This window comes from Pristiophorus japonicus, chromosome 10 (assembly GCF_044704955.1).
Source record: "Pristiophorus japonicus isolate sPriJap1 chromosome 10, sPriJap1.hap1, whole genome shotgun sequence".
NCBI lineage: Eukaryota > Metazoa > Chordata > Chondrichthyes > Pristiophoridae > Pristiophorus > Pristiophorus japonicus.
The window spans coordinates 42,763,792-42,791,455 of NC_091986.1; the positions used below are offsets into that span (position 1 = coordinate 42,763,792).

At 45.9% G+C, this 27,664-nt stretch overlaps 1 protein-coding gene across 2 annotated transcripts in view; it reads left to right on the forward strand.

Annotated features, from left to right (window-relative positions):
• Window positions 1–27,664, forward strand: part of ubac2 (UBA domain containing 2) — a 328,535-nt gene that overhangs the window by 19,259 nt on the left and 281,612 nt on the right. Inside the window, exons 2-3 of one of the 2 annotated variants that reach the window (XM_070891398.1) lie at window positions 9,153–9,263; window positions 15,519–15,646. In XM_070891398.1, coding sequence (XP_070747499.1) covers window positions 9,153–9,263; window positions 15,519–15,646 — 239 coding nt within the window. The remainder of the gene's footprint in view (window positions 1–9,152; window positions 9,264–15,518; window positions 15,647–27,664) is intronic. The other variant, XM_070891399.1, reaches the window with a different exon arrangement.

Genomic DNA, 27,664 nt, shown 5'->3' on the forward strand with positions numbered 1-27,664 from the left:
CTCTCTCGCGCTCTCTCTCGCGCTCTCTCTCGCGCTCTCTCTCGCGCTCTCTCTCGCGCTCTCTCTCGCGCTCTCTCTCGCGCTCTCTCTCGCGCTCTCTCTCGCGCTCTCTCTCGCGCTCTCTCTCGCGCTCTCTCTCGCGCTCTCTCTCGCGCTCTCTCTCGCGCTCTCTCTCGCGCTCTCTCTCGCGCTCTCTCTCGCGCTCTCTCTCGCGCTCTCTCTCGCGCTCTCTCTCGCGCTCTCTCTCGCGCTCTCTCTCGCGCTCTCTCTCGCGCTCTCTCTCGCGCTCTCTCTCGCGCTCTCTCTCGCGCTCTCTCTCGCGCTCTCTCTCGCGCTCTCTCTCGCGCTCTCTCTCGCGCTCTCTCTCGCGCTCTCTCGCGCGCTCTCTCGCGCTCTCTCTCGCGCTCTCTCTCGCGCTCTCTCTCGCGCTCTCTCTCGCGCTCTCTCTCGCGCTCTCTCTCGCGCTCTCTCTCGCGCTCTCTCTCGCGCTCTCTCTCGCGCTCTCTCTCGCGCTCTCTCTCGCGCTCTCTCTCGCGCTCTCTCTCGCGCTCTCTCTCGCGCTCTCTCTCGCGCTCTCTCTCGCGCTCTCTCTCGCGCTCTCTCTCGCGCTCTCTCTCGCGCTCTCTCTCGCGCTCTCTCTCGCGCTCTCTCTCGCGCTCTCTCTCGCGCGCTCTCTCGCTCGCTCGCTCGCTCTCTCTCTCTCGCTCTCTCGCTCTCTCTCGCTCTCTCTCACTCTCTCTCACTCTCTCTCACTCTCTCTCACTCTCTCTCACTCTCTCTCACTCTCTCTCACTCTCTCTCACTCTCTCTCACTCTCTCTCACTCTCTCTCACTCTCTCTCACTCTCTCTCACTCTCTCTCACTCTCTCTCACTCTCTCTCACTCTCTGTCACTCTGTCACTCTGTCACTCTGTCTCTCTCGCTCTCTCTCGCTCTCTCTCGCTCTCTCTCGCTCTCTCTCGCTCTCTCTCGCTCTCTCTCGCTCTCTCGCTCTCTCTCGCTCTCTCTCGCTCTCTCTCGCTCTCTCTCTGTCTCTCTCTGTCTCTCTCTGTCTCTCTCTGTCTCTCTCTGTCTCTCTCTCTCTCTGTCTCTCTCTGTCTCTCTCTGTCTCTCTCTGTCTCTCTCTGTCTCTCTCTGTCTCTCTCTGTCTCTCTCTGTCTCTCTGTCTCGCTCTCGCTCTCTCTCTCTGTCGCTCGCTCTCTCGCTCTGTCGCTCGCTCTCTCGCTCTGTCGCTCGCTCTCGCTCTCTGTCTCTGTCTGTCTGTCTCTCTCTCTCTCACTCTTGCTCTGTCTCTTGCTCCCGCGCTCGCTCTGTCTCGCCCTCTCTCTGAGTCTTGCCCTCGTGCAATGTGGCTGCAACGTTTCCTACATGACAACAGAGATTACAATCCAAAAGTATTTCATTGGCTGTAAAGAACTTTGGGATGTCTCAAGGTCGTGAAAGGCTGTAGAAATGCAAGTTTTTCTTGTATTCTTCAAACTGGCAGGGGCTCGACGGGCTGAATGGCCTCTTTCTGTGCTGAAACCATTCTATGATTCTGCAATGCATTATATATATCTATTTATATGTGTGTGTATATTGATGGACAAGATACAACTGAAAATCTGATACCTATGTTTCAATAACTTGTCTGGCATTTAGCTAAGCTATTTAAAGAATAAATTTTCATGTAGGGTGGAAGCTCTGCTTATAGTCACTTAATTTCCTCTGTGGGTGTTTGCAAAATCGAACTGCTTGAAGTGCTGAGCACCTGCCCACAGTATGGTTAACTGTGGAAGGAATGTGTATATTAAACCATTTAAAGTCACGTTTAAAGAAAGAATTTGCATTTTTACAGCACCTTTCATGACCACAGATGTCTCAAAGAGCTTTACAGCCAATGAAGCACTTTTGCAGTGTAATGTGGAAAATGTGGCAGCAATATTGTGCACAGCAAGCTCCCACAAACAGAAATGTGATAATGCCCAGATAATCTGTTTTTATTATGTTGATAGAGCGATAAATATTGGCCAAGACACCGGGAATAACTCCTCTTCGAAATAGTGCCATGAGATCTTTTACATCCATCCAAAAGACGGCACTGGAGTGTCAGCCTAGATTTATGTGCTCAAGTCCCTGGAGTGCGGCTTGAACCCACAACCTTCTGACTCAGAGGCGAGGCTGCTATCAGCTGACAAATGAGTTAAAGAAAAGACTTAAATTTATATAGTACTTTTCACAACCTCAGGACATCCCAAAGTGCTTGACAGGCAGTTAAGTACTTTTTGATGTGTAGTCACTGTTGTATGTTGGAAACACAGCAGCCAATTTGCACACAAAAAGCCCCCCACAATCAGCAATGTATGTGATAATGACCTGTTTTAGTGGTGTTGGTTGAGAGCCACAAAGTTGAGCGCAAATGCCAAAGGACTAATTTATGAGCAAAACTGGATTTTCAGCCTTCAGAGGAGGTGTCTGATAAATGATCTTGTAGAGGTAGACAAGAGAGTTAATGGTCTGCAACAGGTAAATCCGAAAACTACCCTATACTAAATTGTGAGAGTCGGACAAGGTGGACTCTGGCTCAAACTACTAAATGGCACATTTAGGGCTGGCATCTGGAAGCTTTGCTTCAAAGAGCGATTAATGTATGTGATGAATTCCTGGATAGATCTGTGCAGGCAAAAAAAACATAGAGGCCCTGAATTTGTGGCCTCTACGGGTGTGTACGAGGTGCACACATGCCTGTAGGGCCCCGCAAGTTCCGGGTTTAGGCATGCGCTGCACATACGCCGAAACCGGAACTGACGATCTGTCAAGAATCCTCTTGACAGAGCCAACGCATCCGGAGGTAAAGGGCCTCCGTGGGCGGAGAATTGGGCTGTTTGCCCAACTTCTGTCCAGCGCATGCCTGTGAAATTCTTCCGACTGATAAAAGTGTAAGGCCTGCTTTTACATAGAAATAATTTGTTTCCACAATTTAAACATTTAAAATCCTGTTAAAGAAGTTGTTTATTTTAGACCCTTTAAAATATGTAAATTTATTTATCAACATTTTTTTTTGTTTTAAATAATTAATTAAATTCCATTTTGATTAATTTTAAACGTGATGTTTTTTCAAAAATTATTTTAAGTGTTTTTGGGTATATTCCCATTCACACTTATTGTGATTCTGTATATACGGAACTGATCACAAGCATGAATGGGAACCTTCTCTTAGGCAGTCCCTCAGAGTCAAGGATGACTTACTCCCACACTAAAAATGAGTTCTCATGTGGCGAGTCCTATGCGGGACCTAAAGTCTCTGTCACAAGTGTGGAAGACGGTGGTTGAGGGGCCTGGGTTGCCATGTGCTACTTCCGCTGTTTAAGCTTGGCTTCAGCTTGCTCTCAGCGTAGAGACTCGAGGTGTTCGGCGCCTTCCCGGATGCTTTTCCTCCACTTTGTGCGGTCTTGGGCCAGGGATTCCCAGGTGTTGGTGAGGCTGTTGCACTTTTTCAAGGAGGCTTTGAGGGTGACCTTGAAGCACTTCCTCTGCCCACCTGGGGCTCGTGTGCTGTGTCGGAGCTCCGAGTAGAGTGCTTGTTTTGGGAATCTCGTATCGGGCATGCGGACGACGTGGCCCGCCCAGCGGAGTTGATCAAGAGTGGTCAGTGCTTCAATGCTGGGCATATTTGCCTGAGCGAGAACACTGACTGACGTTAGTGCGCCTTTCCTGCCAATGGATTTGCAGGATCTTGCAGAGGCAGCATTGGTGGTACTTCTCCAGTGCTTTGAGGTGCCTGCTGTACATAGTCCATGTCTCTGAGGCATATTGGAGCGCGGGCATCACTACTCTCTGTAGACCATGCGATTGGTGCTGGGTTTGAGGTCCTGGTCTTCAAACACTCTCTTCCTCAGGCGACCGAAGGCTGCACTGGCACACTCAAGGCGGTGTTGGACCTTGTCGTCGATGTCTGCCCTTGTTGACAGTAGGTTCCCGGGGTATGGAAAGTGGTCCACGTTGTCCAAGGCCTTGTCTTGGATTTTGATAATCATGTGGCAGTGTGTGGCGGGGCCAGATTGGTAGAGGACCTTTGTCTTACAGGTGTTTAGTGTAAGACCCATGCTTTCGTTTGCTTTGGTGAAGATGTTGACGATGGCTTGGAGTTTGGCCTCCGAGTGTGCGCAGACACAAGCGTCGTATGCGTACTGTAATTCAATGACAGAGGATGGGATGACCTTGGATCTGGCCTGGAGGTGGCGGAAGTTGAACAGTTTCCCGTTTGTTCTGTAGATTAGCTCCACTTCAGCGGGGAGCTTACTGAGGGTGAGATGGAGCATTGCAGCAAGGAAGATTCAGAAGAGCGTTGGTGCAATGACATAGCCTTGCTTGATCCCGGTCCGAACGTGAATTAGGTCTGTGATGGATCCATTGGTCAAGATCACGGCTTGCATGTCGTAATGAAACAGGCGAAGGATGGTGACAAATTTTTAGGGGCATCCGAATTTGAGGAGGACGCTCCATAATCCCTCACGGTTGACAGTGTCGAAGGCCTTTGTGAGGTCAAAGCAGGCCATGTACAAGGGTTGGTGCTGTTCCTTGTATTTCTCTTGGATTTGCCGCACGGTGAAGATCATGTCCATTGTGCCCCTTAGTGGCAGAATCTGCATTGCGACTTGGGAGGAGTTCTTCAGCCACAGGGCGAAGGCGATTGAGGAGGATTCTTGCGATGACTTTCCCTGTGGCAGACAGCAGAGAAATTCCTCTGTAGTTACCGCCATTGGACTTGTTGCCATTCTTGACCCCAGTCCGAACGTGAATTGGGTTATGGTGGATCCGTTGGTCAGGATCATGGCTTGTATCGTCATGAAGCAGGTGAAGCATGGTGACAAACTTTTGGGGGCAGCCGAATTTGAGGAGAACGCTCCATAATCCCTCACGGTTGACAGTGAGGAATACCCCCACTTTGATTGGTTGGGCCGGCCCACGTGATCACAGGGACGTGTGCGAAGCACTCAAGATAAGTTCGTAGAAATTTTTGAGGTTGGAGGCTGCGCCAGAATCTTTGAAGAAACATAAAAACATAGAAATTAGGTGCAGGAGCAGGCCATTTGACCCTTCGAGCCTGCACCACCATTCAATAAGATCATGGCTGATCGTTCAACCCCAGTACCTCTTTTCTGCTTTCTCTCCATACCCCTTGACCCCTTTAGCTGTAAGGGCCATATCTAACTCCCTTTTGAATATATCTAATGAACTGGCCTCAACAACTCTCTGCGGTAGAGAATTCCACAGGTTAACCACTCTGAGTGAAGAAGTTTCTCCTCATCTCTGTTCTAAATGGCTTACCCCTTATTCTTAGATTGTGACCCCCTGGTTCTGGAACTCCCCAGCAACGGGAACATTCTTCCTGCCTCTAACCTGTTGAATCCCTTCAGAATTTTATATGTTTCTATGAGATCTCCTCTCATTCTTCTAAACTCCAGTGGATACAAGCCCAGTTGATCCAGTCTCTCCTCACAGAAACAATTAGCTGCTGAAAAGGGGACCTTTCGGTGAGATGAGGAGAATTTTGTTTACACAGCGAGTTGTTAGGATCTGAATGCGCTGCCTGGAATAGCAGTGGAAGCCGATTCAAGTGTAACTTTCAAAAGAGAATTGGATAAATACTTGAGAAGGGAAACATTTACAGGGCTCTGGGGAAAGAGCAGAAGGAGTGGGGCTGATTGGATCGCTCTTTCAAAGAGCCAGCACAGCCATAACGGGCCGAATGGCCTCCTTCTGTGCTGTATGATTTAGGGCCTTTGTGAACAGATGAACAAAAATGGGTGAATGGCTTGCTTTATCTGTCACTATCGCGTGAGCTAATTGGTCGGACAAGTCCGTTTGAAAGTTTCAGCAGAAAGTATATATAGGTGTGAATAGGGGTCGAGATGTGGGAAGCACTTTGTTCCAAAAGTATTGTGTTAAAATTGGAACGCATTTGTCCAAAGTTTGCTATTTCTCTATTTAATTATCGGCACATATGAGGAAACTTGCTCCTAAAATACTGCTTGCCACACGTCAAAAGATTACATTTAAAACACCAAACATCCAAGCGTGTTTGAATTTTTTTTTTTTTTACTGTACTTCAGTTTCATTTCAAATCTTCAGTCTTCAGAGTTCCTCTTTAATTTCTGACTAATTTGGAACAGTGCTCACATACTCACATTAAAAATGAAAGTGCATAATTTAAATCTTGTAATTTAGAAAGCCACAACGGTTTCCATACCGATGTAGTTTTAAGAATATAAGAAAATAGGAGCAGGAGTAAGCCATTCGAGCCTGCTCTGCGATTCAGTAAGATCATGGCTGATCTTCTACCTCAACTCCATCTTCCTGCACTATCCCCATATCCCTTGATTCCCTTAATATCCAAAAATCTATTGATCGCTGTCTTGATTATACTCAGTGACATGAGCATCCACAGCCCTCTGGGGTAGAGAACTCCAAAGATTCGGAACCCTTTTGAGTGAAGAAATTTCTCCTCATCTCAGTCCTAAATGACCGACTCCTAGTTCTACACTCCCCAGCCAGGGAAAACATTTGATTAGATGGGATTTGCAAGAGCACACATTAATAGATTGAGTCTGTAAGGTATAGTTGTATATACCACCATGGATGACTTCGGTTTAGTTTTAACTGTGGCTCAGTGGGGGTAGCACTTTCACCTCAGTCAGCAGTTTATGCATTCAAATCCCACTCCAGAGACTTGAGCACAGAAGTCGAGGTTGACATTCCAGTGCAGAACTGAGGGAGTGCTGCACTGTCAGAGATGCCGTCTTTCGTATGAGATTTTAAAACGTGGTCCTATCTGCGCTCTTAAGTGAATGTAAAAGATCCCACGGTGCTATTCCGAAGCAGAGCAGGGGTGTTCTCTCCAGTGTCCTGGGCAAATATTTATTTGGTCATTATCTCATTGCTGTTTGTGGGAGCTTGCTGTGCACAAATCGGCTGCCGCGTTTCCGGGCTCAGTGTCATATTTTGTATGATAATGTCCCCGTGAAGCTTCTTGGGATGTTTTGCTACATTAAAGGCGCTGTTTAAATGCAGGTTATTACGAGTAATTGATGATATTTTCGAATCTCTTGGCAGTCCAAAAGCAATATTATAGAGTGGCAAAATTCTGAGTTTAAGAGTCAAATCTATTCAAATTTTTCTAACCATTTTTATACACAGTTGCATATCGGGTTCAAAATGGAAGTTAGAAATTATAGTTAAAAAAAAACATGAATTTTCAGTACTGGGTCTGTCAGTGAGTGATCATATCAAGGAAGTCTGCTGTTTTTCATTCCACCATTGTTATTTGGGGAGAGGTTACTTCTGTTAACATTTAAACTTTTTGAATTATAGTCAATAGGAACAGGAGTAGGCCATTCTGCTCTACCAGCCTATTCCAACATTCAGTTAGATCATGGCTGATCTGAGAATCATTTACTGTCTGCTAATGCTGCAGCAGTGCTATATTCACGTAATGGCTTCCGATAAATTAATACATTTCCACATCATCTAGTTGTGTTGGCATATAAATTTACCATGCAAGTTTCATCGTGAATGAAGATTTTTCAATTTGCACTTCTTTGCACATAATTGGGTTTTATTTGCTCGAGACATTTTAAAATCTAAAGTTCTCACATTGGCAGCATGCTGCAAATATAAATTCTATGTGGTTAGCACAACAAATACCACTTAAGGGTTTGACATATTCATAAAGCTCCGATCACCTTACGCGGTGTGTTTTTCTTTTGAAGTCTGACACTCGAGGGATAAAAAGAAAAAGAATTCCAAATGCTGAAAATTTGAAAAAAGAACAAACTGGTGGACATGCCCATCAACATCGAGAAAGACAAAAGACAGGTTAAAGGTTTTGGCATCTCTTGTCCGAACCATATGCAAGCCCCTCTTTCCCCACACAAGCTGGAGATTGCCGGTTCGAGTTCCAGGGCAGCTGACATTGTTCAGTTATATTTTTTCATTTCTCAGTTGAGTTGCTGGGTGAAGGGGAGAGGGGGAATTTTGTCTTTCCTCCCCACCCAGCCCTCCCTCCCTCCCACCCGCTTGGTTGCCCGCTAGTTGTAGAAAGGTCTGCAGGCCAGATCGTTCCCAGGCTTCGAGATCCAGGGTTGTGTGTTCTAGGCCCATGCAGCAGAGCCTGGTCTCCAATCGTCTTGGGTCCCCTTGCCATTGGACCAAGACCTTGCTCTGTCAAGTCCATGTGGTCGTTGGTGTGCAACGGCTGCTCCATGTTGAAAGAATTCACGCACAAGCATCTTCCACCCTTTAAAATGAAGTTCAGGACCTGGAACATCAGGACAGCCTTATGGACAGCCCCGTTTAGAACTCATATTAGTGGAAGCAAGTCATCCTCGACTACGAGGGACTGCCTAAGAGAGAGGCTGAATTTGTATCTTAATGCATTTAAGGGGAAACTGGAATAATAGGTTATGCTGATAGGGTGAGATGAAGAGGGTGGGAGGGGGCTCGTGTGGAGCATAAACACCAGCTCAGACCAGTTGGGCTGAATGGTCTGTTTATATCATAAGAAACATAAGAAATAGGAGCAGGTGTAGGCCATTTGACCCCCTCGAGTCTGCTCCGCCATTTAATATCATGACTGATTTGATCAAGGACTCAGTTCAACTTCCCAGCCCGCTCCCTATAACCCTCTATTCCCTTATCGCTCAAAATTCTGCCTATCTCCGCCTTAAATATATTCAATGAACAGCCTCCACAGCTCTCGGGGCCAGAGAATTGCACAGATTTACAACCCTCTGAGAGAAGAAATTCCTCCTCATCTCAGTTTTAAATGGGCGGCCCCTTATTCTGAGACTATGCCCCCTCGTTTTAGTTTCTCCTATGAGTAGAAATATCCTCTCTGCATCCACCTTGTCGAGCCCCCTCATTATCTTGTATGTTTCGATAACATCACCTCTCATTCTTCTGAACTCCAATGTGTACAGGCCCAACCTACTCAACCTATCTTTATAAGCCAACCCCCTCATCTCCAGAATCTACCTCGTGAACCTTCTCTGAACAGCCTCCAATACAAATATATCCTTAAATATGGAGACCAAAACTATTATGTATAAATAAAGAGTCTGACTAGATAGTGTGAGCTCAAAGTAAAGTGTGACTGTAGTCTTTTATTGCAGGTCTCCAGAGTGCCTCTCCAGCCTGTGAGGCTTCCTTAAGTACCTGTGCTCCCAAGGGATTGTGGGATCCCTTGGGCCTCCAGGGGAAGCGCCATCTGGTGGCTACACAAGGTATTTACAGGTTTACATATATAACATCACTCCCCACCCCGTCCCCAAAGTCAACAGTGTAACTATTTGCAAGGTGAGTCGATCTGGGGCCTTTCTTTCCCTGGTTGATTGTCTTGGTGCAAATGCTGGTTTTGGTGAATTGTTTGTTGGGCCCTCGCTAGGTTGCTGTACAGCTGGCCTTGCTGTGCAGCTGGCCTTGCTGGGCTGCCTGGTGTGGTGAGTCCTGCTGGGCTGCTGCGGTCGATGGGTTCTGCTTCGTGGTCAACCGCGGTGTCAGTTGCCACTGGTGTGTATGTTGGGGGGTCGAAGAAGGTAGGGTCCAATGTGGGTTGCTCAGGATAGTCCGTGAATCTGAGTTTGATTTGGTCCAAGTGTTTCCGGTGAATGAGTCCATTTGAAAGTTTGACCCGAAACACCCTGCTCCCCTCTTTGGCCACGACAGTACCGGGAAGCCACTTGGGACCTTGTCCATAGTTCAACACAAATACAGGATCATTGATTTCAATTTCGAGTGACACATTTGCACTATCATGATATATACTTTGATGGAGCCGCCTGCACTCTGCCTGTTCATGGAGATCAGGGTGGACTAACGAGAGCCTTGTCTTAAGTGCCCTTTTCATGAGCAGTTCAGCAGGTGGAATCCTAGTGAGCGAGTGGGGTCTCGTGCAGTAGCTAAGCAGGACTCGGGATAGGTGAGTCTGCAGTGAGCCTTCAGTTACCCTCTCAAGCTCTGCTTGACGGTTTGCACTGTTCTCTCTGCCTGACCATTGGATGCTGGTTTGAAAGGGGCAGATATAACATGTTTGATCCCATTACGGGTCATGAACTCTTTGAACTCGACACTGGTGAAACATGGCCCGTTGTCGCTCACAAGGACATCAGGCAGGCCGTGCGTGGCAAACATGGCCCGCAGGTTTTCAGTGGTGACAGCGGATGTGCTTGCCGTCATTATCTCACAATCAATCCATTTTTAGTACGCATCTACAACCACTAGGAACATTTTACCCAAAAATGGGCCTGCAACATTGACTTGGACCCTGGACCGCGGTTTGGAAGACCAAGAACATAAACGTAGTGGCGCCTTCCTGGGTGCATTGCTTAACTGTGAACATGTGTTACATTTCTGCACGCAGAACTCTTAAGTCCGCATCGATACCGGGCCATCACACGTGGGATCTGGCTATCGCTTTCATCATTACGATGCCTGGGTGAGTACTGTGGAGATCACTGATGAAAGTGTCCCTGCCCTTCTTGAGGACCACCACCCGATTACCCCACAGAAGGCAGTCTGTCTGTATAGACATTTCATCTTTGCGCCGCTGGTACGGCTTTATTGCTTTCTGCATTTCCAATGGGACACTGGACCAGCTCCCGTGAAGCACACAATTTTTTACTAGGGACAGGAAGGGGTTTTGGCTCATCCAGGTTCTAATCTGTCGGACTGTGACGGGTGATTGCTCACTCTCGAATGCTTCCATTACCATGATTAAATCTGCGGGCTGTGCCATTTCCACCCCCGTGGTGGGCAATGGCAGCCTACTGAGAGCATTGGCACAGTTTTCTGTGCCTGGCTTGTGGCGGATGGCGTAGTTGTATGCAGACAACGTGAGCGCCCATCTCTGGATGCGGGCCGATGGATTCGTATTTATCCCCTTACTCTCGGAAAAAAGGGATATCAGTTTCCAATTCAAATTTGAGCCCAAACAGATATTGATGCATTTTCTTTACCCCATAAACACACACTAACGCTTCTTTTTCAATCATGCTGTAGCCTTAGACAGACTTCTGGATGCATAAGCAACCGGTTGCAATTTCCCAGATTCATTAGCTTGTTGCAATACACACCCGTACGACAACGCATCACATGTTAGTACCAAACGCTTACATGGATCATAAAATGCACGCAATTTGAGCATAACAATTTTCTAGCTTTTACAAAGGCATTTTCTTGGCTTTTACCCCATACCCATTCGTCTCCTTTACGCAGTGGTTCTAACAGTGTGCTGAGACCCGGTAAAAAGTTACCAAAGTAGTTCAGGAGTCTTAGAAACGACCGCAGCTCCGTCACGTTCTGTGGCCTCGGTGCATTCTTGATTGCCTCCGTCTTCAAATCGATGGGCCTGATGCCGTCCGGCGCGATTCTTCTCCCTCGGAATTCCACTTCAGGTGCCAGAAAAACACACTTCAAGTGTTTTAACCTGAGCCCCATGTGGTTGAGTCGAGTAAGAACCTCCTCCAGGTTCTGCAGATGCTCGACTGTATCCCGACCCGTAACCAAGATGTCGTCCTGGAAGACCACCTTGTGCGGGACCGACTTAAGTAAGCTTTCCATGTTTCTCTGGAATATCGCCGTGGCTGATCGAATCCCAAACGGGCATCTGTTGTAAATGAAGAGACCTTTGTGTGTGTTTGATGCAGATGAGGCCCTTCAATGATTCCTCCAGCTCCTGCGTCAAGTAGGCCGAGGTCAAGTCAAGCTTTGTAAACGTCTTTCCTCCCGCCAGTGTCACAATAAGGTCGTCTGCCTTTGGTAGTGCGTATTGATCCTGCAGTGAGAAACGACTGATAGTTACTTTGTAATCACCACAAATTCTGACAGTGCCGTCTCCCTTGAGGACTGGAACAATCGGACTGGCCCACTCGTTGAATTCGATCGTCGAAATGATGCCCTCTTGTTGCAGCCGGTCCAGCTCGATCTCCACCCTCTCATCATGTACGGTACTGTTCTTGCCTTGTGATGGATGGGTCGCGACCTCGGAATCAAATGGATCTGCACTTTTGCTCCTTGGAACTTCCCGATACCTGGTAACTTGTTTAAGACCTGGGCACACGAAGTGTCGTCAGCGGGTGAGAACGCTCGGACGTCGTCCCAGTTCCAGCGTATCTTTCCCACCAGCTCCTGCCGAGCAGCGTGGTAGCTTGTGCACTGCTCCATCCTTTACAGTAGCACTGCTGATTTCGGAAATCAGTTCCTTTGTGTAAGTTCTCAGTTTTGTGCGAATGGGAGTCAGAACTGGCCTTGAGGCCTTGCTGCACCACAATTTATCAAAAGTCTTTTTGCTCATAATGGACTGGCTGGCGCCCGTGTCCAGCTCCATTGACACTGGGAGTCCATTTAATTCATCACCCTTGATGCTGGACTCAGACATCTGCGGACGTGCAGCTGCAGGCATGTGGGGCCTGCCCTGTATGTTGCGATTTGAAAACATCATCACTTTGTTCACAGTACTTGTAGCAGCACTCGTGTGCTGAGAGATTTGCTTAGTATTGTCACTGGTGGCAATGAATGTCTGGGCTATCGCTGTGGCTTTACTCAAGGTTGGGGTCTCTACAGTCAAAAATTTGCGAAGTATTACTTCATGGCCAATGCCAAGTACAAAGAAGTCCCTGAGCATGTGCTCCAAATGTCCTTCAAATTCGCAATGTCCTGTAAGGCGTCTCAGCTCGGCGACATAACTCGCCACTTCCTGGCCTTCAGACCTTTTGTAGGTGTAGAACCGGTACCTCACCATCTGAACGCTTTCCTTCGGGTTCAGATGCTCCTGGACCAGTGTGCACAAATCATCGTACGATTTCTCTATGGGTTTCGCTGGAGCAAGCAGATTTTTCATGAGGCCATACGTTGGTGCCCCGCAGAGGGTGAGAAGAATCGCCCTTCTTTTGGCAGCATTCGCTTCTCCTTGCAGCTCGTTGGCTACGAAATATTGGTTGAGTCGCTCCACGAAGGTTTCCCAATCATCTCCCTCTGAAAATTTCTCCAGGATGCCCACTGTTCTCTGCATCTTTGGGTTCGTCATCTGTATCTCGTCGCCAGTTGTTATGCATAAATAAAGAGTCTGACTAGATACTGTGAGCTCATAGTAAAGTGTGGCCTGAGTCTTTTATTGCCGGTCTCCAGAGTGCCTCTCCAGTCTGTGAGGCCTCCTTAAGTACCTGTACTCCCAAGGGATTGTGGGATCCCTTGGGACTCCAGGGGTAGAGCCCTCTGGTGGCTACACAAGTTATTTACAGGTTTACATATGTAACAAAAACTGTACGCAGTACTCCAGGTCTGGCCTCACCAATACCATGTACAGTTGTAGAAGGACTTCTTTGCTTTTATACTCTATCCCCCTTGCAATAAAGGCCAACATTCCATTTGCCTTCCTGATTACTTGCTGTACCTGAATACTAATTTTTTGTGTTTCATGCACAAGGACCCCCAGGTCCCTCTGTACTGCAGCACTTTGCAATTTTTCTCCATTGAAATTATAATTTGCTTTTCTATTTTTGCTGCCAAAATGGATAACCTCACACTTTCCCATATTGTACTCCATCTGCCAAATTTTTGCCCACTCACTTAGCCTGTCTATATCCCTTTGCAGATTTTTTGTATCCTCCTCACAATTTGCTTTTCCACCCACCTTTGTATCATCAGCAAACTTGGCTACATTACACTCGGTCCCTTCATCCAAGTCATTAATATCGATTGTAAATAGTTGAGGACCCAGCACCAATTCCTGCGGCATCCCACTAGTCACTGTTTGCCAACTGGAAAATGACCCGTTTATCCCGACTCTCTTTTCTGTTAGTTAGCCAATCCTCTATTCATGCTAATATATTATCCCCAACCCTATCTTGTAGGTTTCTGTAATTCTATTTAATTAACTCTATCTGCCCATCTTGGCTCTGTAACTCTTAACACTCATGCCTAACAAAAATCTATCCATCTCAGATTTGAAATGTTCAATTGCCCCCCCCACCCCCCCCACATCTTTAACAGAATATTGGTAGGACAAAGTTCCAGATTTTCCACGACCCTTTGTGTGAAGAAATGCTTCCTGCCGTCACCCCTGAACTGCCTGGCTCTAATTTTAAGGCTATGTCCCCTTGTTCTGGATTTCCCCTACCAGATTAAATCATTTCTCTCTATCTACCCCAGCAACTCCTTGAGTCATCTTAAAACACCTCAATTAGATCACTTAACTAGCTAACAAGATAAGAGGCAATTATTTTGATCCCAAACTTCATGTACAGTAATTATCATAATTTCAGGTTATTTAAATGAGCAGGCAGTGTGATACTTGGGTAGGAGTATTTATTGCTATAATGTAGCTGTTAATGATTCACATGCTAATATAAATAAATCCTTTTTTCAGCTGTGTTGATATTTAAATTTAGCACTTACATAACTTCCTTAAATTTACAGTATTAATGTAATCCAGAGGACTTGGAAAAATAATGCAGCATAACGCAGACTACATTTCCCCATTTCTGAGCATGTGAATTATATTATTTAGGTAACGATGAGGAGTGGTAAATTGGTAATACGCATATTCTAATATAAATTCCACCTGAGAGCAGTTTAATGTCTCATCTGAAAGACGGCACCTCCGACAGTGCAGCACTCCCTCAGTACTGTACTCGGAGTGTCAGCCTAGATTTTTGTGCTCAAGTCCCTGGAATAGGACTTGAACCCACAACCTTCTGACTCAGAGGCGAGAGTGCTACCCACTGAGACCTAAATATTGTTCCATTTAGTTTTGTGTGAATGAGTGGGATGGAGTAATGAATTATTTTACTTTACCGGGCAGTCATTCACTCAGTGTTAAGATATGTGATGTATATATGTTAATCTGCGTCAGCTGTGGCTCAGTGGGTAGCACATTCGCCTCTGAGTCAGAAGGTTGTGAGTTCAAGTCCCACTCCAGGGACTTGAGCACACAAATCCAGGCCGACACTCCAGTGCAGTTCTGAGGGAGTGCTGCACTATCAAAGTTGCTGTTTTTCAGATGAGACTTTAAACCAAGGCTCCGTCTGCTCTCTCAGGTGGACGTAAAAGATCCCAGGTACTATTTCGAAGAAGAGCAGGGAAATTATCCCCGGTATCCTGGCCAATATTTATTCCTCAATCAACATAACAAAACAGATTATCTGGTTATTATCACATTGCTGTTTGTGGGAGCTTGCTGTGCGCAAATTGGCTGCCGTGTTTCCTACTATACAACAGTGACCACGCTTCAAAAACAAAGTACTTAATTGGCCATAAAATGCTTTGCGACGACCAGTGATTGTGAAAGGCACTATATAAATGCAAGTTTTTTTTTCCTTTTTTTTCTTTGCAAGCAAATACAAGGAGTCACATTCACATTCGGTTGGAGAAATTTTTATGGTTAATCCTGTAAATTAGAGAAATGAGGTAAAGGAAAACCTCTGTGGGCTATATACCATTCGCCATTTTGTAATGTTCAGTTTTCTGTTTTTATTTCAAAGATAAAGCCCCTCTATCCAAGAGTCTTATGGTGGTCCTAAGTACTTTGGCCTTTATTATAGTCGTGCCACTTCAGCAATATCAGAAGTACTTCATGTATAACCTACAAGCAGTAAAACAAGATCGCGAGGTAAGTTCGCGAGGTAAGCCTTGCTTGTATTGTACCTCTACTGGGTTTTCCAGGCCCAGCTTAGTCCAAGTCTCATAGGGTTTAAAGGGGAGATTTGATAGAACATAACATAAGAACATATGAAATAGGAGCAGGAAAAGGCTATACGGCCCCACGAGCCTGCTCCGCTATTCAATAAAGATAATGGCTGATCTGATCTTGGCCTCAACTCCACTTCCCTGCCTGCTCCCCATAACCCTTGACTCCCCTAAAGTTCCAGAATCTGTCAATCCCAACCTTGAATATATCCAATGACTCAGCTTCCACAGGTTCATGACCCTCTGAGCGAAATGGGTGACCCCTTATTCTGAAACTATGCCCACTAGTTCTTGATTCCCCCATGAGGGGAAACATCCTCTCTGCATCGACCCTGTCGAGCCCCCTCAGAATCTTATATGTTTCAATAAGATCACCTCTCATTCTTCTAAACTCCAATAGAGGTATTCAGAATCATGAAAGGTTTTGATACACCTAGATAAGGAGACACTGTTTCCACTGGCAGGAGTGTCGGTAACCAGAGGACACAGATTTAAGGTAATTGGCAAAGGAACCAGAGGCGAGATGGGGAATAAAACTTAATTACGCCTGCAAGGGTGGTGGAAGCAGATTCAATAATAACTTTCAAAAGGGAATTGAATAAATATTTGAAAAAGAAACATTTGCTATGGGGAAAAAGCAGGGGGAGTGGGACTATTTGGAGAGCTCTTCACAATTGGTCGAATGGCCTCCTTCTGTGCTGTATCATTCTATGATTCTCCGAAATGTTGAATATGAATGTACTTTCATTTGTTAAAAATACAAATTATTATTTATGAACTATTCAAAAGTAATCATTTACCAAAAATCCTGTTGAAGGGTAACGACTGACTTCAATTAGCAAGCCTTATAATTGATGCTGAAATATATAAATGTAATGATAAAAGGTGAAAAGAGTTTGCACTCGTCACACGCTCAGTCTTTGCCCCTTAACATGAGATACACAGCCAATTACAAAGCTGTGACATCCTGTAAAGTGTCACTTTAGGCTTGCAATTCATAGCATACATATGTGGGAAAGTGTGAGAAAAGCTACATATCAATTGGGATATTTATCTTGCAGCATGACATGCATATTTTTTGACCCTCCAAACTCTAAAAGTGGAATGCAACCTGTAACTCAATCAAGTGCAGTTATTATCTTATGTACAAGTTACTAAACAGGATTGATTTAAAAAAAACAAATTGGAGCATGTATGGAACATCGGAGCAAGAGGAGGACATTTAGCCCCTCGAGCCTGTTCTGCCATTCAATATGGCTGATCTGTCACCAAACTCCATCTCCATGTCTTTGGCCCATATCCCTCAATACTTTTAGTAAACAAAAAATTATAATCTCTGATTTAAAATTAACAATTGATCTAGCATCAATTGCCATTTGCTGAAGAGAGTTCCAAATTCTACCACCCTTTGTGTGCAGATGTGTTTCCTAATTTCACTCATGAAGGGTTTGGCTCTAATTTTTAGACTATGCCCCCAGTCCTAGACTCTCCAACCAGCGGAAATAGTTTCTCTCTATCTACCTTATTTCTTCCTGTTAATATCCTGAAAACTTGGATCAGATCCCCCTTAACCTTCCAAATTCAAGGGACTACAACCATAATTTGTGTAATCACTCCTTGTAATTTAACTCTTGAAGTCCGGGTATCATTCTGGTAAACCTACGCTGCATTCCCTCCAAGGCCAATATATCCTTCCTAAGGTGTGGTGCCAAGAACAGTATGCCAGATGTGGTCTGACCAGGGTTTTACACAGCTGCAACATAACTTCTACTCCCTTGTACTCTCGTCCTCCAGACATAAAGGCCAGCATTCCATTAACCTTTGTGATTATTGCCTGTACGTGTTCATGACATTTTAATGATCTCTTTGGACATACGCTGTTTTTAGCTTATCACCATTTAGAAAATACCCCGCTGTATCCATTTTAGATCCAAAGTGGAAGACCTCACATTTGATAATATTGAAATCTATTTGCCACAATTTTGCCCATTAACTTAATCTATCAATGTCCCGTTGTGATTTCATGCTTTCATCTACACTGCTTACAATGTCAGCTATCTTTGTGTTATCTGCAAATTTAGCTTTATGACTTTCTATGCCATCATCTAAGTCGTTAATAAATATGTTGAATGAGATTGTGGAGTTAAGGCTGTATGAGGAGCCTTGGGATACAACTTTATATCCAGTCAATGGACGGGCTGATGACGTATTACTTTTTTATAATTTTGTATTTATTTGTAAGATAATTGCGACTGTGAAGCACCTTCTGACATTTTCCTACGTTAAAGAAGCTATATAAATGCACGTTGTTTTTAATTGTACCTTTTGATCTACCGGAGAATGATTTTAATGAGACAGCTAGAGACTGATTTAACTTTTCAATTACTCACGTTCTGATTTTAAATTTACTTATAATTAATTAATATAGTTATCAATTTTGCTTTAATATAATTGATCTTGATTATACTGATTCTACTATTGTAGAATGCCTATTGTAGTATTCCCTATTCACGATGTAAACTGAGTTTTTTCCTCTCGAGCCTATTTGCGTGCGCATTTTGGTTGCTGCTTTGGACCCGAGTCATTCACTTCTATTTCCACTTCCTTCTCCCACTTTTTCTTTTCTCTCTATCACTCCCTGACCAGTCTCTCCTGTCGCCATGCCGCCTTTCATCTCTCTTCTCTCAGGTACTCTGTCCTCCCAAATCCCTACCCCAACCCTTCAACCTTCCTACTCTCCTGCCAACGTTCCAGGCTCGACTCCCTTTTAGACAAGCCAACAGATTCCCTCTGCCTCTCTTGGCATCCTCCGAAGGGCCCACCATGGCACTCCTCACTATCTCCTCACGAGCAGCAACCCCAACTGTCCCATCCTACTCACTAACCGACCATGCCGCCCAGCTTGTCTGGGGGGAGGGGTGGCTAACCTTGACAATCTCCTCCCTGTCCAACTCATCCCTCCAAGCACTGACCCTGTGTTTGCTGGCAGTGGATCAACCATTGCCGATCCTCACCGGATCTCCATGTAGAATATCCGTTCACTTGCGAACAAGGCCCTTGCCATCCATGAGCCTATCGTGGATGATTGCATTGACATCATGGCCCTGATGAAAACTTGGCTGAAGGATGATGACACCTTACCTTTCCCTGCCTGGCTATACCTTGCACCACTTGCTCTGCCCAGACCGCCATGGTGGCAGTGTAGCTCTCGTCATCAAATCATACCTTGGTCTGTCCGCCTACTCCTCTGGCACGTTCTCCTCCTTTGAACATCTCAAATTATTATATCCCTCTCACCTCTCGTTTAAAATTCTCATTCCCTACCGCCCACCCAAGTATGCTAAAAAATTTTATCACGGATATATCCTCACTGCTTTCCTCCCTCAGCCTCTGCACCGAGCGAGTTCTCATTCTCGGTGATTACAACCTCCATCTCAATTCATCATCTCCTCTGATTTCACTACCCTCCTGTCCTCCATTAATCTCTCCGTCCATGTGAATTACTCAAACCATATTCATGGCCACCCCTTGACCTTGCCATCTCTTGTGACCTCGCTATTCCTACCGTGTTAGATAAGGCCATCTCTGACCATTTCCTTGTACCGCTCTCCACCCACACCCCCTACCTACCCCCCCACCCCCCAACCCGACTTCCTTTTGCATCCTCCCCTGGAAAAATCTGTCTCCAAACTCCCTTACAACTGCACTTATCAACTCCAAACTGTCCAGCCTTTGGCCCTCCTTTCACAAATGATATTTTTGTAGCCACCGATCTGCTCAACCACATCCTCACCACCACCTTTGAAAGCCCTAGTCCCTATTAAAACCATTACTCTCTCTCACCCTGGCCGTTGCCCCTGGTACAGCCCTCATCTTCGCTCCAAGGGGCGCAGACTTGAACAGATGTGGCGAACAACTGGTTTAATCATTCACCTCCAGATCTGGCTCGACTACATAAAGCATTATCGGGTCCTGCTCTTGTCTGCAAAAGCTACTCACTATTCCAAGATCATTCTGGAATGCAAAGATAACACTCTGCTAATATTCTCTACTGCTAACCGTCTTCTTCAACCCCTCTTCCCAGTCTCCACCACACTCACCTCCAACAACAAAGATTGAGACCATCCAATCAGCTGCCTCTGCGAGTTCCCTTCCTTCTCCTAGCCCACCGGACAAACTTCCTCTGAGGCTCCCCCTGCCCTAGCCATAAACTCACATCTTTCTCCAGTTTCTCTCTGATCTGCTCTCTTAACCCCTCTACGCTCAGCTTGTCCATGAGACCCACTTCCTTCTCTCTTGACCCTACTCCCCCATAACTGCTGACCACCCAACTTCCTTTTATGGCTCCCGTGTTAGCCGACATTATTAAAGGATCTCTCTCCTCAGGTACTGTCCCCCTCTCCTTCAAATCTGCATCATCACCCTTCTCCTCAAAAAAACAATCCTTGACCCCACTTTGCTTGCTAGCTACCTCCCTTTCCTCTCAAGGCCTTGAACGTGTTATCGTCTCCCAAATCCGTGCCCATCTTTCCTGGAACTCCACGTTTGAATCCCTTCAATCTGGTTTCTGCCACTGCTACAGTACTGAAACGGCTCTCATCAAAGTCACAAATGACATCCTTTGTGACAGTGACAAAGGTAAACTATACCTCCTCGTCCTCCTGGATCTGTCTGCAGCCTTTGACACAGTTGACCACTGCATCCTCCTCCAATGCCTCTCCACCATCGTCCAGCTGGGTGGAACTGCACTGGCCTGGTTCCATTTTTATCTTATCTAATCGTAGCCAGAAAATCTTCTGCAGTGACTTAGAAACATAGAAAATAGGTGCAGGAGTAGGCCATTCGGCCCTTCTAGCCTGCACCGCCATTCAATGAGTTCATGGCTGAACATGCAACTTCAGTACCCCATTCCTGCTTTCTCACCATACCCCTTGATTCCCCTAGTAGTAAGGACTTCATCTAACTCCTTTTTGAATATATTTAGTGAATTGGCCTCAACAACTTTCTGTGGTAGAGAATTCCACAGGTTCACCACTCTCTGGGTGAAGAAATTCCTCCTCATCTCGGTCCTAAATGGCTTCCCCCTTATCCTTAGACTGTGTCCCCGCATTCTCTTCCCACTCCCGCATTGTTGCCTCTGGGGTCCCCCAAGGATCTATCTTTGGCCCCCCTCCTATTTCTCATCTATATGCTGCCCCTTGGTGATATCGTCCGAAAACACGGAATCAGTTTCCACGTGTACGCTGACGACGCCCAGCTCTACTTCTCTCGACTCCTGCATGTCCCCTACATTGTTAGACTTCTTGTCCGACATCAAATACTGGATGAGCAGAAATTTTCTCCAAATAAATGTTGGGAAGACCGGTCATTATCTTTGGTCCCTGCCACAAACTGCGTTCCATAGCTACTGACTCCATCCCTCTCTCTAGCATCTATCTGAGGCTAAACCAGACTGTTTGCAACCTAGGTGTCTTATTTGACTCTGAAACGAGCTTCTGGTCACATATCCGCGGCATAACTAAAACTGTCTATTTCCACTTCCACTTCCATAACATTGCGCACCCCTGCCTCAGCTCATCCGCTGCTGAAACCCTCATCCATACCTTTGTTACCTCTAGACTTGACTACTCCAACGCACTCCAAGCTGGCCTCCCACATTCTACCATATGTAAACTTGATGTCATCCAAAACTCGGCAGCCCGTTTCCTAACTCGCACCAAGTCCCTTATTGCTTGCTGTACCTGTATGCTTAACTGTTTCCTGTAAAAGGACACCTAAATCTCTCTCAACATTTTTAATAGTTTCTCACCATTGAAAAAAAATATTCTGTTCTGCTATCCTTCCTACCAAGGTGAATAACCTCACATTCCCCCACATTGGGCCCAAGTTTCCACACGATAAAAAACGGGCGCCCCTCCGAGCTGGGCGCCCGTTTTTCGCGCCTAAAACGGCGCCGGAAAAAAAACGAGCGATTCTGGAGCGCTTTGCAGCTCCTTGTCTGCTTGGCGCGGCACCCAGGGGGGCGGAGCCTACACTCGCGCCGATTTTGTAAGTGGGAGGGGGCGGGTACTATTTAAATTAGTTTTTTTCCTGCCGGCAACGCTGCACGTGCGCGTTGGAGCGTTTGCGCATGCTCAGTGTGAAGGAAACATTGGCATGCGGCCATTTTTGTAGTTCTTTGTAACTGTTTAGTTTTTGAACATTTTTTAATAAAAGTACATTGCCATCAGCACTGAGGCTTCTTGTAGCAGTGAGAAGGGTGCAGGAAGCCTCAGAAAGTTGAGGCAGCCATTTCCCGATGACCTCCCCCTTTTGCCGTCGGGAAATGGCTCCTCAATTTCTGAGGCTTCCTGCAGCCTTCTCTCTTTTCTGCCAGCCGTCTGGAACGGCTCCCTCCCCCCCCCCCCCCCCCCCCGCGTTCGGTCGGCTCCCGCCCGCGTTCAGTCGGCTCCCTCCCACCCGCCCACGTTCGGTCGGCTCCCTTCCCTCCCCCCCCCTCCCTCCCGCCCGCGTTCAGTCGGTTCCCTCCCCCCCCGCGTTCGATCGGCTCCCTCCCTCCCCCGCGTTCGGTAACGGCTGCCTCGTTTTGTGATGCTGAAGCACTTTCACACAGGTAGGAAGATGGTTTATTTAATCTTTTCTTTGCTTATAAATGTTTATTCAGGTTGGATTTATTTGTATAATATTTCTATAAGTATAAATAAGGATTTATTGTAGAATTTAATGACTTCCCTTCCCCACCCTCCCTCTTTCCCCCCCCCTCCCCCCCACCTCGTTCTGGACGCCTGATTTGTAACCGGCGCCTGATTTTTTAATGTGTAGAACAGGTTTTTTCAGTTCTACAAAAATCTTCACTTGCTCCATTCTACTTTCGTTTGGAGTACATTTTCACTGTGGAAACTTTGAAATCAGGCGTCAGTGGCCGGACACGCCCCCTTTTGAAGAAAAAATTCTGTTCCAAAGTAGAACTGTTCTATCTGACTAAACTGCAGAAAAAAAAATGTGGAGAATTGCAATTTCTAAGATAGTCCGTTCTCCACCAGTTGCTCCTAAAAATCAGGCGCAAATCATGTGGAAACTTGGGCCCTATATACTCCATCTGCCATCATATTGCCCACTCACTTAACCTGTCTATATCCCTTTGCAGGCTCTTTTTGTCCTTCTCACAGCTTACTTTCCCAGCTAGCTTTGTATCGTCAACAAACTTGGATACATTACACTCGATCCCTTCATCTAAGCTATTAATTTAGATTGTAAATAGCTGAGGCCCCAGCACTGACCCTCGCTGCACCCCACTAGTTACAGCCTGCCAACCCGAAAATGGCCGGTTTATTCCTACTCTCTGTTTTCGGTCCGTTAAACAATCCTCTAATACATTATGCCCAAGCCCATGAGCCCTGATCTTGCCCTTATTGTGCCATTCAAGGAACGATGGAGATGGGGAATCTCACCAGGTGGATTTGCTGTTTTATGTATTTTTAATAGCTCAGAAATTGTCTAAGAACCAAAATATGAGGAGAATTGTTTTAATTTCTGAGGCCTACAAGAAACTAAGGATGATGTCACTAAGTTTCATGAATATATCCTAAAATCACATTTATCAGAAGTATTTCTGTCTTAATGATTAAGATCCTTTGGCAGTTTTGTGAATGATAGAGGGCCTGAAATTCGCCATGATTTGGCGCCATTTTTTGGAGCTAAAAGTTTTTATTTGGAGCTAAATGAATTTAGAGCCATTTTGCTAGTTTCGCCAATCGTGTAAATAAGGGCTGATTTTTTTTTCCACTAACAATTTTCTGACGTCACTTGGGGTCAAACCCACCGATAATGCCATTTTTTGCGAGTTTCGCCAATAAGGATATTTTTAAGGACAGTGCTAAATACCGTTGTTAAAAAGCTTGCCTTACCTGGTGGAGTCGGCTTGAAATCTGTGTTAACGGCGTCATCTTGGCTTCTCCAACATAAATCTAATCACTGGCTCATTTACAATGGTCATACTCCGAACTACTGCGTCAAATCACTCCGAATTAGCTGGTATTTTTTTTTAGCTGCCACTTTGAAGAAAATAATAACTTTATTTTCTGGGAAACGATTTTTAGTTCTCTGCAATTTCAACGCATCAATGTTCCTCTTTTAAAACACTGGGCTGTTCCAAAAAGAAGAGGTGCAACTGTGACTTCAGAAAGTCAGTATAACTACACCCTTTGCAGGTTGGATGTTAAAATGGGTGTTTTCTGAAAAATTAAAAAAAGTTGTAAAACATAAATGGAAAATGAACATCTTGGAAAATGGAGCTGAGTGAAAGCTTTTGGAGGGAAGGCTACGTTTACAGATTGAGCTTTTTGTGAGTTTATAAATCGTTTTTAAGGACATTTAAAGAATGGGGGGTATTCTATCTTTGCTACATGTGGAGCGTGCTTATGCTGTTCTGTCTTATCATCGAGGAAGGCTTATTCAGCGGCATTATCTTCGTAACCAAAGAGCTCGCAGAATGGGGAGGATTTACCCCGAACGAGGTTACAGGGAGAGGCGCTCATACTTGCACCTGATTGAGGGACAGTGCATTAGGAGTCTGGGCTTTTGAAAAGAGGTGGTCGCAGACATATGCGAGCTCATAGGGGCGGACATACAGCCTCGAAGCGAGAGGACTTCACTGCTCATCGAGGTGAAGGTAACTGCGGCACTTCTATGACTCCGGCTCCTTTCAGGCATCATTTGGGGATGTATGCTGCATCTCGCAGCACGCTACACATAGCTGCATTTGCCAAGTGCCTGCTACACTGTATGCACACAGGATGGACTTTATAAACTTCCCATTGACAAGGGAGGCACAAAATCAGAGGGTTTCAGGCTTTGCTTGAATTGCTGGCTTCCCTAAGGTACAGGCTGCCATTGACTGTACACACATCGCCCTGCGAGCACCTTTAGACAATCAGGAGCATTACTGAAACACAAGTGGATTCCACTTGCTCAATGTGATGATCGTCTGCAACCTATGCAATGTATCATGGCAGTAGATGCTAAACATGCAGGGAGCACAAGGATGCTTTGATCTTGTGAGAGAGCAGTGTGTCACAGATGTTTCAGCAGCAGCCAGAAGGGCAGAGCTGGATGCTGGGGGTCAAAGCTGACAGGCTCGTCACCTGGCTCATGATCCCCATCCGGAACCCTCAGACAGAACCAGAGTGTCGCTATAACGACAGCCATATAGCCACACGAGACATTGTGGAGAAGACAATTGGAGTGCTAAAGCAGCATTTCCAATGCCTCGACCACTCTGGAGGCTACCTGCCTCCCCTCAGTAGATCGATGAGTTCACTGTGGTATGCTGCACAACTTAGCCATCATGAGGACATTGCAGAACCAGCTCAGGCTACAAGGTGGGGGGGGGAGGAGGAGGAGGCTTACGATGAGGACGAGGAGGGGGAGGACGAGGAACCACTACAACCTGCAGGACGACGGGGGAGGAGGCCTCGTACATGTTATGCCTTTGCAGCAGCCTTGCTTCAGCATCTTATACTTCACCGCTTTGTATGAAGGCTGAACGGCAGGTTTGATCATTGTATCACACCATGTTGACTCCACCTGTTATTCTGTAAATTAAATGAGACACTACCTAAGTTTGGTTTAGTTGAAAAAATAATTTAATCATTTTGGTTTAGTTGAAAAAATAATTTGAAGTTTATTAAACATTTGTATACTTGGCACTAAACGTTAATAAAAAAAATCTATATTTTAAACTTTTCAGTTAACATCACTTAAATTACAATAAAAGATCAAAAGAACAGCAAAACAACAACAGCAGCAGCAAACAAACTTCAGCTGCAGCCATCTCGCTCCCCCCTTATTTAAACACCGCCGCGCCCCCGCCCGCCCTTCCTGCCCCTGACCTTGCCCTTCGTCCCATTCCTGGTGAGCCCAAGGTTTTTGATAGTGTCTCAGGTAGGGCGCTGCGCTTGTTGGAGGGGACAGACCCAGGAGACGGCAATGGAAGTCCTTGAAAACCTATGACTGTGGAAGGCCTGGCTTGGGACTCCTCAGCCTGTAGATCAACCTGCACACTGACACTGACTGCTGAGGTTGGTCTGGAGATTGGAGTGGGAGTGGCATCACTTGATGCCGTCAATTGCCGTTGGGCAATGACTGCTTAGGTGTGTTCCTGCATTGCAGTTGCTATCTCTGACATGCCCTCCTTAATCTCTGCAGATATCGCTGCCATTCCCTCCGACATGCCCTCCCTAATGTCAGCAGAGTTTGCTGCCATTCCTCCAGACAGTGCTGCTATTTCTCCCTTGATCCCACCCATGGCCTCCAAGAGCGATCTGGTAAGCTCAACGATCTCTCCATTCATTCCCATGAGCTCTAACACCTGCTGCTGCCCTGGGTGTGCTTTGCTGCAACCCACTGAGACCCACCGCGATCTCGGAGGGTGGACGACAATGAAATATCCCCTCTTGCGTACAGCTGCTGAAAGTGCTTGGCACATGTGTGTCGTGGAAACATCATAAATAGGTGCAGGAGCAGGCCATTCGGCCCTTCGAGCCTGCATCACCATTCAATATGATCATGGCTGATCATGCAACTTCAGTACCCCAGTCCTGCCTTCTCTCCATACCCCCTGATTCCTTTAGTAATAAGGGCCACATCTAACTCCCTTTTGAATATATCTAACGAACTGGACTCAACAACTTTCTGTGGTGGAGAATGCCATAGGTTCACAATTCTCTGGGTGAAAAAGTTTCTCCTCATCTCGGTTCTATATGGCTTATCCCTTATCCTTAGACTGTGACCCCTGGTTCTGGACTTCCCCAACATCGGGAACATTCTTCCTGCATCTAACCTGTCCAATCACGTCAGAATTTTATATGCTTCTTTGAGATCCCCTCTCATTCATCTAAATTCCAGTGAATATAAGCCTAGTCGATCCAGTCTTTCTTCATATGTCAGTCCTGCCATCCCAGGAATCAGTCTGGTGAACCTTCGCTGCACTCCCTCAATAGCAAGAATGTCCTTCCTCAGATTAGGAGACCAAAACTGCACACAATACTCAAGGTGAGGTCTCAGCAAGGCCCTGTACATCTATAGCAAGGCCTTCCTGCTCCTATACTCAAATCCTCTAGCTGTGAAGGCCAACATGCCATTTGCTTTCTTAACTGTCTGCTGTACCTGCATGCCTACTTTCCATGACTGATATACCATGACACCCAGGTCTCGTTGCACCTCCCCTTTTCCTAATCTGTCACCATTCAGATAATAATTTGCCTTCCGGTTTTTGCCACCAAAGTGGATAACCTCACACTTACCCACATTATACAGCATCTGCCATGCATTTGCCCACTCACCTAACCTGTCCAAGTCACCCTGCAGCCTCTTAGCATCCTCCTCACAGTTCACACTGCCACCCAGCTTAGTGTCATCTGCAAACTTGGAGATATTACATTCAATTCCTTCGTCTAAATCATTAATATATATTGTAAATAGCTGGGGCCCCAGCACTGAACCTTGTGGTACCCGACTAGTCACTGCCTGCCATTCTGAAAAGGACCCGTTTATTCCGACTCTCTGCTTCCTGTCTGCCAACCAGTTCTCTATCCACGTCAATACATTACCCGTAATACCATGTGCCTTAATTTTGCACACTAATCTCTTATGTTGGACCTTGTCAAAAGCCTTTTGAAAGTCTAAATGCACCACATCCACTGGTTCTCCCTTATCCAGTCTACTAGTTACATCCTCAAAAACTTCTAGAAGATTTGTCAAGCATGATTTCCCTTTCATAAATCTGTGCTGACTTGGACCGATCCTGTCACTGCTTTCCAAATGCATTGTTATTATATTTTTAATAATTGATTCCAGCATTTTCCCCACTACCAATGTCAGGGTAACCGGTCTATGACTCCCTGTTTTCTCTCTCCCTCCTTTTTTAAAAAGTGGGGTTACA